The sequence below is a fragment of the Camelus dromedarius genome, chromosome 29, assembly GCF_036321535.1.
Source record: "Camelus dromedarius isolate mCamDro1 chromosome 29, mCamDro1.pat, whole genome shotgun sequence".
NCBI classification, from domain to species: Eukaryota; Metazoa; Chordata; class Mammalia; order Artiodactyla; family Camelidae; genus Camelus; species Camelus dromedarius.
The window spans coordinates 5,623,549-5,637,667 of NC_087464.1; the positions used below are offsets into that span (position 1 = coordinate 5,623,549).

General features: G+C 45.3%; 1 protein-coding gene across 2 annotated transcripts in view; it reads left to right on the top strand.

Annotated features, from left to right (window-relative positions):
* The window catches only part of PCSK6 (proprotein convertase subtilisin/kexin type 6), a 167,736-nt gene that overhangs the window by 124,352 nt on the left and 29,265 nt on the right, over nt 1–14,119 (top strand). For both annotated transcript variants that reach the window (XM_064480521.1, XM_064480522.1), the window contains exon 13: nt 1,917–2,053. In XM_064480521.1, the coding sequence (XP_064336591.1) occupies nt 1,917–2,053 (137 nt within the window). The remainder of the gene's footprint in view (nt 1–1,916; nt 2,054–14,119) is intronic.

Genomic DNA, 14,119 nt, shown 5'->3' on the forward strand with positions numbered 1-14,119 from the left:
CCGTTCACTCTACATCTGAGTGGGGATCCCTGAATCCCAGGCGGGAGCTGGGTGCAGACCCCAGATGGTGGCCTGCGTTGACTGCGAGCTGTGCTGAGACTTAGGGCTGGGGGGGGTGGTGACCTGGGCAAGCAAGCGGGGACTCTGGGGCCTCGAGACTTGAGCTGACACCCCAGCTCCTTTACCTCCCAGCTGGGCACCTGGGAGCCGGCGCTGCCCCTCAACCCTGGAAATGTCATGTGAGTCCTCAGTCACAACTGGGAATATTACAAGTCCTGGCTGTGGATGCAGATACGGGCGCTGCCCTTCCTGTCCTGTTACACCACCCACCTGCCCAGCAGGAACCTTCTGGCACCCCAGCTCTGATTTCTTCCCTTCCTATCTTCCCTCTTTCTGCTCAGGCCCAGGGTTTGAGCCCCTGGGTAGGAGAAGGCGGGTCCTCCCGGGTTCCTCTCATTCATGGCTACCCAGTCTTTAGGTCAGGAGCCATCAAGCCTTTGAGAGCTGCCTTGAGGCCACTTGGCCGTCAGTCCTCTGAGTCTTGGAATTTTTTTTCCCAAGGCAGATTGCATGACTATGTAAGAGTGTGTGTTTTAGGATTCAATCCCTTCTCCACCTTTTGGCCAAGAGCTAGTGTCGGGACTAATGCCTTCTGCTTTATTTCACATCTTGCTGAATTCAGCAGCTGTTTCAGGTGCCTGGGGTTTCTTCCACAAAGAGTAAGTTGACATCGTTAAGCCCGTCAGCCCTTGAAAAACAGTGGGTCTTTGTTCCACTGCCAGTGCGTTGGAGGCCGTTTGGCATCCTGTGTGAAAACCAGCTTTGACCTTTGCCATTTCCCCTCCCCTCACATTCTCCCTGCAAAGCATGTCCCCTCGATAAACATTTTTGTTCAGTGGAGGCTCAGAGAACCCCCAACTGGGAATTGAATCTTACATCACACAAAACATACATATCTGAATTTCTGATGGACAGTAAAGCACCCTTACATTAAAAAATTGTCACTCTGAAATAGAGATGGAAAATTAAACTGTGAAGGGAGAGTAAAGTGAAGAACCTGAAATTGTTTCTTCGAAGGAGAAGGGACTGCAGGGCCCTGGGTGCTGGAAGATAGAGGATGCCCAGGAGTCCTCTCTGTTTCTTCTTGAATCAGGCATGAGAAAGTGGTCCAGGGCTGGAGGTCCAGTGGGACGGACCTTATTCAGTCTGGAAGGACCGAGGGAGGCTCGTGCAACTGCTGGGGAAAGCTGGCGGTTCGGGGGTGGGGTGCAGCTGGTCCTTGGCCCGCCACACTCGCCCAGAGTTGCCTCACCATCCTATCTCCCAGTTGCAGCAGTGGGAACTGCTAAGCCCTGGAGATTAGGGGACGACATCTTTCCCACAAGTCTGAGTAGCTGTTCATTTTTTGTTTGTATCTTCTGGAGGACATCCACAAGACTCGCTCCGGACAGATGTGAAAGTTTCTTTCATTCCACAAACAAGAATTTTTTTTAAGTTGAAGTATAGTCAGTTTATAATGTGTCAATTTCTGATGTACCAGAATAGTGATTCAGTCATACCTATACATACATATATTCCTTTTCATGTTCTTTTCCATTATAGGCTATTACAAGGTATCAAATATAGTTCCCTGTGCTACAGTGAGAACTTGTTGTTTGTCTATTTTATATATAGTAGTTAGTATCTGCAAATCCCGAACTCCCAATTTATCCTTTCCCACCCACTTTCCCCACTGGTGGTCAGTTTGTTCTCTATGTTTGTGAGTCTGCACAAACCAGCATTTTAGGGAGACCTCCTTCCTGACACTCTTGGGGCTTCAGGGGAAGAGTCATGGGGCCCAGACCACCCAGGCTGGTCACCACACCCACCCCTCCTCTCGGGACCTGCGTGTTCTGACCCCACATCTCCAATTGCAGATTGCTGGATCATTCCAATGAAGGGTTTACAAACTGGGAGTTCATGAGCGTGCACTGCTGGGGAGAAAAGGCTGAGGGGGAGTGGACCTTGGAAATCCAAGACATGCCGTCCCAAGTCCGCAACCCAGAAAAACAAGGTCAGTGGCTCTTGGGCATGTCCCCCAACTTGTGTGTTTCAACCCTTTTGTTAACGCCAGGCTTTTATTCAACTCCAGTGCCTTGATGATTCTGGGTTGTTGTTTTTTCAAAGATGAAAATTTTACGTTATATGAATTTCTCCATTCTAATCATTTTTAAGTGTACAATTCAGTGGCTTTTAGTACGTTCGCAGTGTTGTGCAACCATCACCACTCTCTAGTTTCAGAACTTTTTCATCACTCCAAAAGGAAACCCCAATCCTCATTAAATAGTCACCCCCATTCTCCATCCCCTCCCAGCCCCTAGTAACTCCCAATCTGTTTCCTGTTTCTGGACTTGCCTCTTCTGGGCATTTCGTATAAATGGAGTCATGTAATATGTGACCCTTTGTGACTGGCTTTTTTCAATGAGCATAATGTCTTCAAGGTTCATCCATATTGTAGAGTGTGTCTGAACTTTATCCCTTTATACGATGACATACCATCCTGCTGTATCAATCAGTTGATGGACAGCTGGGTTGTTTCAACTTAATAGCTTTTATAAACATTCACGTGTAAGTTTTGTATGGACATATGTTTTCAGTTCTCTTAGGTCTATATCTTGGAGTGGAATTGCTGGGTCATATGGTAATTCTCTGTTTAACTTTCTGAGGAACTGTCAGGCTGTTTTTCACAGTGGCTAGATCATTTTATATTCCTACCAGCACTTTTGGAGGATTTTAATTTCTCTACCAGCAGTTACCCTCACCGGCACTTTTTTTAAACTACAGCCATCCTAGAGGATGTGAGTGGTACCTCATTGTGGTTTTGATTTGCTTTTCCCTGATGATTAGTGATGTTGAACATCTTCTGAGCTTGTTGACCATTTTATGTCTTCTTTAAAGAAATGTCTATTCAAATCTTTTGCTCCCTTTTAAATGAGTTTGTTTTTTCTTTTATTGTTGAGTTATTAGAGTTCTTTAAAATATTCTGGATACTAGAATCTTAACAGAGACTATGATTTGCAAATTTTTTCTCCCATTCTGTGGGTTGTTCTTTCACTTCATTGGTAATGTCCTTTGATGCATGAAAGTTTTTAACTTTGATGAAATTCAGTTTATTTTTTCTAGTTTCGCTTCACAGTTTAGCGTCATATTTAAGAAACCCTTGCCTAATCTGAGGTCACGAAGATTGAAACCTATGTTTTCTTTGAAGAATTTTATTGTTTTGGCTCTCATGTTTAGGACTTGGATCCATTTTTGAATTAATTTTTGTAGACAGCGTAAGGTAAGAGTCCAGTTTCATTCTCTGCATGTGTCTGTCCTGTTGTCCTCACACCATCTGTAGGAAAGACTGTTCTTCCCCCAGTGAATGGTTGTGACATCCTTGTGTAAAACCAGTTGGCCATGGATGTGCAAGCTTGTTTCTGGACTCTCAGCTCTTTCATTGGCCTATAGGTCTGTCCCTACGCCAGGATCACATTGTTTTGTTTACTGTAGCTTTGCAGTAAGTTTTGAAATCAGGGACGTGAGTCCTCCAACTTTTTCACTTTCAGGATTATTTTGGCTATTCTGGGGCCCTTGCAATTCCATTTGAATTACAGAATCAGGTTGCCAATCTCTGCCAAAAAGGTAGTCGGGACTTTGAGAGAGATTTTGCTGAATCTGCGGGTCAGTTTGGGGCTGTTGCCATCTTAACATTATTAAGTTTTCCCATCTGTGAACACAGATGTCTTTCCATTTATTTAGGGTTGGTTCTTTCAGCAGCATTTTGTAGTTTTCAGTCTACTTCCTTGCTTCAGTTTGTTCCTCAGCATTTTATTCTTTTTTTGATGCTTTGGCAAATGGAGGGGCTGTTACATTTTTGCTTTCAGGTTGCTTACTTCTCTGGTCATGTTTGCTCCCTTTCCTGGCTCTTTTAGTGAATAATCATCTAGTTAACCAATCTGTGCTGAATGCCTGCTCTGAGCCAGGCCTAGGTGACAAGGCCCAGTAGGAAAGAAAGGTAGACTTGCTGCTACGTCCTGCCCTGTGGCCACCATAGTGAGCTGTGGGACCCCTGGTGACGTCCAGGACTGGGCTCCTGTCTTGCTTGTCTGTGGAGGCATTTTTCCTGAGGCCTTCTTTCTCTGATCTCTTGTCCCTGCTTCTCTGTGCAGATCTGCGTCTTGATTGCTCCCTCGGCCCAGGTTCTTTTTTGATTTTCTGTAAAATACAGCTTCAGGGATTTTATTTAACTGGAGGGAATAGAAGAACATTGACTTGTTTTATGCAAAAATTGACTTGAGATAATCAGGCCAGCTACAAGGTTCCCCTGCCCCCCTCCCCAAATCACTTTCTTTCTGCCTTTAAAATAATCACTATGATGAAATACGTGACTGTCACAAATTCTGAAAATCAAAAAATTCAAAATTTTAAATCACTTGAAACGGACATCTCGTAAAAGTAGAAGCTCTTAAATGTATCTTCCAAAAGTCCCAGCATGTACTGGCCTCCTATTACGGTCAAGGGCCGACTGCTCACGCCGGCTGCCTCCTCCAGGGGCACAGGTCAGAGTACCCATGCCAGCTCTCACTGCCTGGGGGCCACTGCAGGCAGCAGAGCATGTGGAGGGAGGCTGGCAGCATGGCCGTGCATCCACATGGTGTGGTCCACTTGTCTGTTTGAAGCTGAGGGGGATCGTGCATACCATCCTGAGCCTAGCAGGTGTCCCGTTTCTAAGAATTTTGTGAGTCCAGGTTCCTCTCTGGACCTCAGTGTCCTAGGCTGTGATAAGGAGCTGAGCAGGATGCTCTCTGAGACCTGATTGAGGACATGCCTCTCTCTGCGGTGGTGGCGCATGCGATGCGTCCACATCCTGGGAGGGACTTTGCTGGCCCGAGGTTCCTCCTCCCCTCTCTCCAGCCCACACAGTTCCCGCTCCTCTTAAGACCCAGTTCAGGACAGCCTCCTCCTGCAGGGCCAGGGTGTGTGGGGAGCCAGGCAGGCGCCTAGGGGATCCCCGGGTCCACTAGTCTAGGGCTTCTCCTGGGGGCTTGGTGGCCCAGACCAGGTAGCAGCCATGAAGTGTCCTCAGTAGCCAGTTCCCAAAGCAGAGTCAAGAGGATTCGCTGACAGATCAGATGTGGGTGATGAGAGAAGAGAGTGGACACCTTGGACTCCAGAAGTTTTGTTCTGTGCAGCAAAAGAACAGGGTTGCTGTCCCCTAGGTCTGGAACATTGCAGGTGGAGCAGGTGCTGGATGGGTGATCAGGAGCTCGTTTTTGAAGATGACTCTGACAAATCCAGGTAGAGCCAGGTACCTGGAGGTTAAGGAAGGTCTGAGCTAGAAATGCACATGTAAGTGCTGTCACTAGGGGAGGGTAGAGCTCAGTGGTAGAGCGTGTGCTTAGCAAGCACGAGGTCCTGGGTTCAATCCCCAGCACCTCCATTAAAAATAAATAAATATATAAACCTAATTACCTCCCCTTGCCAAAAAAATAACAACAGCAAAAATATTTTCTCTATCAGTTTGTTAAGTCTTGAAAATTGACAATAAACCGAGCCCTCATTTGTTGCATTTATTAATTTCCACGTGTAAATGCTCCCACCAGACTGATTTCTAGGTACCAAGGTGACCTCACTGGAAGCAGAAATTGGGAGGAGGCGCACGGTGGCCACCAGTAGAGAGTATTTCCCTTGTATGGTCAGAATAGATGTAAATGACCCGAAGTGCAGAAAAATGACAAAGTAGAGGCAAATAATAAGGAAGCAATGATTTCTGAATATTTGTTACCTTGGTTCTCAATATAATTGGTTTCATTATAATTTTATATATTTCAGTTTTAAATAATGGCCCTGTTAAAAACCAGCTCACAAAGTGCTCGAAAATGTTAACAGTCGGCACTGTTAGGTCAATGGGAGCCGGCCCCGGTGCACCACTGCCTGTTGGGAATGGTGAGGTGGAGGACTTTCTTTTGGAATGAATTTACTTTAAAGGGGATGCATTCAGTTATGACCGAGTGCACTGCCTGCCACACTCCAACTCCTCTTTATCCCAGTAGCCAGCTCCCTCTGAGTAGAGCCGTGGTCTCTCTGCAGGGACCAGACATCACAATCAGGATCTCTCATTTCATTGGTTTATTTCTTTCCAAAACCCACTCGGAGGAGTAAGGGTCTAATTGCCATTGATTTAACTATTTATTTAATAAATCAAGCTTTTTTTTTTTTAACTAAATGTTGCTACTCAGTAAACAGTCATCATTCAAGTTCTCAATATGCCAAGAAGTCATTTTTTTCAAGGGAGATCATTGAAACAGCATTTGGTGTAAAAAATTCCAACACAAGGACAGACACCTTCTTTATCTTTTAATACCTCAGCTCCCATGGTTAGCTGATCGCAAATGGAGTGTTATACTGGACTGTAGCCTTAATATATAAAGAATCACTAAGAAATTTTTACAAATCACTAAAAAATGTGCAAAGCATCCCGCTAGAAAAATAGACAGGAGGAGGAGGGTATAGCTTAGTGGTAGAGCATATGCTTAGCATGCATGAGGTCCTGGGTTCTGTCCCCAGTACCTCCACTGAAACACACACACACACACACAAAATAGGCAAAGAGCTTCCAAAGGCAATTTATAAAGGAAAACTACAAAGAAGCAGTCAACAATAGATGTTTCATCTTTTCAATTATGGAAGAAAATATAAATGAAATTACAATAGCAAACCAACAAGCAGAAGCCTCAGGGATTCCCAAACAATAACCAGAATGTGCATGGATTTCTGCACGTGAGGCCACAGGGCAATGAAGAGCATGCATGTGGAGGGAACGGGTCCTGGGTCCCAATACCAGCTCCACCAGTTCCTGCCTAGGAGGCCTCGTGAGTCATAGTAATTCCCTCATAGGTGTGTTTGGAGCACCTGATGGAAGTGAACATTTCTAGCACAATCTGGCACATGACAGATTGTCATGGAAGCTCAGGTCCCCTTTCCCCCTCTTCCCACAAGTGTAGGTTCTAACCACAGCCTCTAGGAACTGGTCCATTTGCCCTCCAGGAAAGTTCCAGCCCAGAGGTAACAGGTAGAGACCTGCCTCGGTGCCTTTGAAGAAAACTGAAAGGGCTGTGATTCTGGAGAAGCCAGGAATTTGGAAACACCAGAATCGAGGGCAGGTGAGACGAGGGCGAGCTGGACCACTCTCCAGTCAACAGGCAGGAGCAGAAAACTCTTCTGTCTTGAGCTCAGCAAGTCCATCTCTATGCTTTCTTTTTATTAAGCATTTTTTTTTCTCAAACAAAAGAAACATTTACTCACCTATAGCTTGGGTTTTGGAACTACTGTGAGGAGCTCATCCTCCATGAGCTACATTGGATTTTTTTTTGTTTTTTTGAGATATAATCAGTTACAGTGTGTCAGTTTCTGGTGTACAGCACAATGTCCCAGTCATGCATGTATATACATATATTCATTTTCGTATTATTTTGCATTAAAGGTTATTACAAGATATTGAACATAGTTCCCTGTGCTATACAGAAGAAATTTGTGTTTTTTAAATCTATTTTTATATATAGTGGTTAACATTTGCAAATCTCAAACTCCCAAATTTATCCCTTCCCACCCCCTTTCCCCCGGTAACCGTAAGATTGTTGACTATGCGTTAGCTTTTGAGTGGATTTTATGTGCTCGCGGGTGCGTCCTTGGGGTCAGAGCCGTTTATGAAGCTCCCACACATCTCGGCTTTCTTTGGAGCCCTGCCCAGCATACCTGACTCCACCAGCTGGCTCCCATGGAATCCCATCTTTGGTTTTCTCCTTCCCATAAACCTGAAAGTTGAACAGAGCAGGATCAAAGAGGTGCAGGCAGAATTTTTGTGTGTTAACCAAAACTTACAGAGTGAGCTGTAGGGGCACAGATAAGGCGTGAGGATCAGACCTGAACCACAATCAGGTCAACTTGATTGGGAGGGGAGAGTGTCTGTGAGAAGGTGGGTGCTGAGGGGAAGACCAGGCTGCCGCAGATGCTCAGGTCGGGGCACGGGAATCAGGGCTGGGGACTCTGTTTTGGGTGTCTAGAGGTGCGGTCTGAGTTCCAGCTGGGCCACTTGCTAGCCTGGTCCTGGAACCTCTCTCAGCCTCCTGTCCTGCCCAAGTGTGATGGGAATGGCAGTATATACCTCGCAGGCCAGGGGGAGGCTCACAGGTAGAAGGTTTGACATGAACAGATGCCTCAGGGGGAGGTTGAAGATTTTAGGATTAGGATCTGAAACATCTAAAGCCCCAACTGTTGCCAGTGATTAAGTTCTTGTCTCATGACAGAAAGAATTCAGAGTTGAGACATGAAGATTAAGAAAGTAAAGTGGGGATTTATCAAGAGATGCATAGCACACTCTCAAGGGAAGAGTGGGGAGGCTCAGGTGAGCAGCTGCCTTGAGTTTCTTTGACAAGTTGGTTACTTAGGGTGTAAAATGAATGGGTGGAATATTCATTGGGAAGGGAGGGGTTTGGGGTCGTATTCCCTGATTTCCAACCAAGCTCCATCTTCCTGAAGGGAGGAGGGATTTTTGTCCTTATTTAGTCTGGATAGAAAGTGTCACAGCATCAGTGCATGATGGGTACTTCTAATCTGCAAGGCTAATTTTATTGTAATGAGGGCATAATGAGCAAAAGATTACATTCAGACACTGGAGATTCCTGCCTTTTCCCACTTTTCTTTGTCGACCTCCAGGCCACTTGTCACCTCAAAATTTGTGACTACTTATTAGCCCAGAAGTTCCTGTTTTTCTCTGCCTGCCCAGGGACCCCTGTTGTTTACATGATGTATGGTTTCCTACATTTGGCTCCATGACCCCCTTTTTTGTCCAGTTCCTGCCATTTGGCCTGTGTCCCCTTTCTCTGCTCATATCTGGCTGCCTGCCTGCTCTGACACAACAACTCTTGGAATTACCTTCCTCAGCACTCATCATGTGTTTCTCTTCTGTGTCACGTTCTGAGTTCTGCCTGGTCCTGTTCGGTGGTGACCTTCACAGCTGTTGTGCTCACTTGTGTCGACCGAAATAAAATGCACAGTGTTGAGAGTTGTTTCATTCGGTGGACTTTCTGAGGACTAGAGGCTGGGAGGCAGCCTCTCAGAGCTCTCTAAGAGACTTCTCCAAAGTGGCAAGGTAGAAGCCATGATATGTAAGTTTTTGCAACAAAGATCAGGTAGTCAGAACATCAAAAGGTTACTGTTAGAGAAAACTAGACATGCCAAGTTAAGGAATTTAGTGCTTTCTGTGTACGGGAAGGTGCAAAGGTCTGGGCTCATTGAAATCATTCCTTTGAGACGCACCTGGCTGTCTCGGGCCAGTGTCCTGTTCTTCCACCTCCTGAGCCCCCTCAGGGGGCACCATTGGGGGTGGCAGTAGCAGCTGATGACTTGATGGCCACAACATCCTTTGTTTATTGACATGGCTGGCAGTATTCTTTGTTCACACCTGAATGGAAGGGAGGGAACTAGAGACAGCCCAGGGAAGTACATTCCTTTCAAGACTTCTCTCATACTAGTTCACGCATCCTACATTGAACTGTGTACCCTAATGATGGTTTGCTCTGTAAATCTCACACCGCACCAGCTCTGTGCCCCAAGGGTGGCTTTTCTCTCCACTCCCAGGGGAGACATGAAATCCAGCCTCCCCTCCATGTCGCTCTTGTTCCCCGGGATTGCACCTCCTAGGAAAGCCTCAGCCCCTTATTCTCCAGAGAACCTGGCTTAAAGCACATGTTCCAGGGAGACTGAATATGAGCTTCAGTGTCCCTGGGAGCGGCTGGAGAGGGACGGGCCATCGCGGGGACCCCACTGTGACCTGGCCCAGCGTGACACTGTGCTGGCCGTGCCTTCGGAGCTGCAGGATGAGGTCCCCTCTCCTTGGCACTCAGTACCTGGGACGTGGCTCACGGGTGCTTGTCAGGTGATGCAATAAACAGATATTCACCCAGCCTAAATTGGGAGCTCATATCATTTGAATCAACTCTGTGTTCAGCTGTGCACGCTCAATAAAATGTTTAATCTTCGCTTAAAAGGGGAAGGAATTAGTCTCTCCTGGGTGACTATTTTGTTTCCCTTTTTCATCATAAAAAGTTCCACAGTTTCTTGATTTCCGCTCAGTAGCTCTTTTGTGTGTTTCTTGCTCCCTAAGAGCGTAGCTGTTGTCAGTTTCTTGCTAGTTTTATTGACCAAGGGTGAACTGACATCTGTTTTGAGCTCATCTTCCTTCCCAGAGCAAGAACTGCAGCTTTGCCATCTGTGTTGGGTGGCTCCGTCTATCTGGCTAGAGAGAAAGTCGGGTTTCAAGCACATGGCTTCTGTGCTGGCTTTCAAGTTTGTCACTAAGCTCTCATGCTGGAAAGTGTGATTGTAGAGAATCACTCCCTCTTCCCGGGAATCAGAGCCGAAGGGCTCCGTGAGGTTTCCAGTCGCCCTACGCATGGTTGTCCAGAGGGTCATGTTTAACCCCATTTGCTTTGAAAGGTGCACCTCAATGTCTGCGGTGCTAGCACCAGTCAGCATTCTGGCAACCAAATCCCACCCTCACCCAAATACATAAGTGCTTTTAATTTTTGAACATTTGACTTTACTATTTTCAGAAACACATCATGTTCAAAACTATGTCTCTATTTCTATTTGGTCTTTTTTTTTCCTTGACATTTTACAGAGTTCTAACCATGCTGTGGACATAACTTTGTGTTTCTTTTTGTTACTTGCATATCAAACACTTTTTGATGTCATTATATATATCCTTTGTAAGCAGCATTTTATATATTTTTATAGTGCTTCACCAAGTAGAAAAACCGTAATTTATTTAAGCATCCCTATATTGTTGGATATGTGGATTGTTTTCTGGGGTTTTTGCTATTATAAATAGACAGCTTAGGGCAGGAAGCTTTCTCAAAAATTGAAAATTATTTCCTTGAGATGGTTCACCAGAAGTAGAATGACTGGGACAGAGAACAGGTGGAAACCACAAATATAATCTAGTCTTGATACATGTTACCAGTTTGCTTTTCACAATAGTTGAAGCAACGTACGCCCTCCTCGGGCACAGGTAGGTATGCTCAATTGCCAGTTTTAGAGGCGATGAAGGGTATCTTCCCTTAATTTGCATTGTGATCTTTACTAATGAGGGTGAATACGTCCAAATGTTTATGTACAAAGTGTGTGTGGGTTTTTTTTTTAAGAAGCAGGATTTTATTATTATTATTATTTGTTGTTGTTGTTGTTGGGAGGTTTCATTCTATTTTTATTCCGTTTGTTTATGATTTGATTTTCTTCATCATCTATCTGATTTTTTTTTTTTTAGCGTAAAGTAAATATTTTTCCTAAATAGCTAGCAAAGTACCCAAAAACATAGACAAAACCGAAATGTTAAACGATGTTGTGGACTTCCGTGTCTGGCAACAAGAACAAAATAGCTAGAATACACAAAACAAGTTGTTAAAAATCAGCCCAGCCGTCCAGATAGGGTCCATAAAAGTGAATCGACAAATTGCTCCATTTAGAAGACAAAGATTGTCATGTTGGATTTTTTTTTTTTTTACATGTGTTTACTGTTGTGCCAGGTATATTTCATTTTCCCACTGGGCCCACTCTCTGCTCTCCTCTGTCCCCTCTGCCCTGAGACTGGCTTGTCCACAGACTCTGCCTCTGGCTTATGATTGAGTTCAGCCAAGGGGAAACTCCAGCGGGAGCTCGGAAGCAGGAGGAGATATTTATTTATGAGCTGTTTATCCCTCCAGCATCCCTCAGGGTCCCAGCCCCTTCTCCGCCCTTCCATAGATTATAGCACATCTCCGGGTTTAACACCCCTTCTGTTCCTGGCCCCAGGGAACCCCACTGTCCCCTCTGGCTTTGTTTCGCTTTGCTCACACCTTTGTAAATAGTCTCTTTATTAAAGCCTCATTGGATTATCCCAGCTTAATTATGCTGTCTGCTTCCTGCTGGGACTGACTGGTATAACTATATATGTAAGAACGATGTCTAAATTATAAGAAAACTGCAAAGTTACAAATAAAGTGGATGGGGAAAGATACACCGAGCAAGTACTAACCAAAAGAAAGCTGATGTAGTTATATTAACAGACAAACAGAAATGCGACGGTGAAAAGCATTACTGAGACTAAAGAGGGTCACTACGTCCTGATAAAAGAGTCTGTTCAATTTTAAGATGGCCTCGAAATATATAAAGCAAAAACTTGTTAAAGCTACAAAGAGAAAAGAGACACTCATATACAAGGTGGGAGAGTCAGCATACCTCAAATGTATTTGATAGATAAAACAGCAAGAATCAGTGGGAAGAGGAGGGAGGGTATAGCTTAGGGGTAGAGCGCATGCTTAGCATGCACGAGGTCCTGGGTTCAATCCCCAGTCCCTCCATTAAATAAATAAATAAATAAATACATACATACATACATACATACATACTTAATTGCCTCCCTCCCCAAAAATAAAAATAAATCTGTAGGAAGAGAAGATTTGAACATCACAATTGACAATTTAGGTCCAACCAATGCGCCTATTGGAACATGACACCCAGAATACACTAGCCTTTCAAGCACAGATGGATTATTTATGAAAATTGGCCACATAGTCGGCCATTTGGCAAGCTGCGGGGTATTTCCAAGGATGGGTAGTACATAAATGCTGTTCTCTGACATTACACTTAAGAAATCAAAATTTCAAAGATAACTAGAAAAGTCCCATGCATTCGATAGCTGAAGAACCCTTCTGAATTACTCATGTGTCAAATGAAAAAAAATCATAATTTAAAATAGGAAATCAGTGGAACTGGATGGTAATAAAAATGGAACTGGATGATAATAAAAGTACTGCATAGCCAGACAAGTGGAACGCAGGTAGTGTAGTGGTGAGAGCGAAGTGTCTGGCCCCAGCGTCAGGTCCCACAGGGTAAGGGTTCAGTCCCACAAGACCGTATCCCCGACACGCACGCACCCTCTTCAGGTCCCAGTTGTAAGCCTGGGTTATCACCCGTGCCTGAAGGTCTCAAGATCCCTCTCCTTGGGTGCCGTTAATTTACAGTGGCAACCAGAACCCAGGGAAATACTCACGTTTATCTGTGTATTAAAGGACACAGATGAACAGCTAGATGAGGAGACAGAAGGGGCGAGGTCTGGGAGGGTCCCACGCACAGGAGCTTCTGTCCTTGTGGAGTTGGGGTGCATCCCCCTCCTGGGTTGACGTGTTCACCCCCTAGAAGCTCCCTCAACCCCGCATTATTAGGATTTTATGGAGTCTTCCTCGTGCAGACAGGGCCAATGACTAACTCCATTTTTAGCCCCCTCCCCTCTCTGGAGAAGTAGGGAGCGGGGCTGAAAATCCCAAGCTTCGAATCATGGTTTGGTCTTCTGGTGACCAGCCCTGTCCAGGAGCCCCCTTCCCCCAGAGTCATCTCTTCAGAACAAAAGTTGCTCCTAGTACTTTTATCACTTAGGAATTTACAAAGGATTTAGGAGCCCTGAACCAGGAATGATGTGGTAGAGACCAGCATATAACTCCCCTATCTCATCGGTACCCTCAGGGAAGATAAAGTGTTTCAGCTATGAGGTAAGAAGGGGATGCTACATTTTAAAAAGGAGTAGTGGAAGAACCAGAGAAATGCCTTGAGAACTTTAAACATGAGGCAAAAGTTAGACAGTCCATAGCGAGGCTGGGAGACCCGGGAGTGGATTGGGAGAGGAGACGGGAAATACTGACCCCATGAGAAATGGTGTTAGGAGAGAATTGGGAACACGGGGAGGACGTGCAGTGGGGTGGGATGAAGTAAGAGAAAGGATTCCCCGATGTCCTGGATGTGAAGGTGCTGGATGGCATCTAACACTCAGAAACTAGGTCACCGCAGATGAGCATCACTGTAACCGAGGTGGCCGCCCGCTCCCCGCGTGGGAGGAGGCTGGGTCCAGGTGAGGCTGGGTGCGGTGGAGAGCACTGCTGTCTTTGTTCTAAACCTTGCAGTGGTGTTTGTCTCTTTCAACGATTGATTTCTTACCGTGAAAAAAAAAGGTAAAAGATGATAATTCCAGTTGTCTAATGCTACAAGTGATTGTTCTTTACCAAAT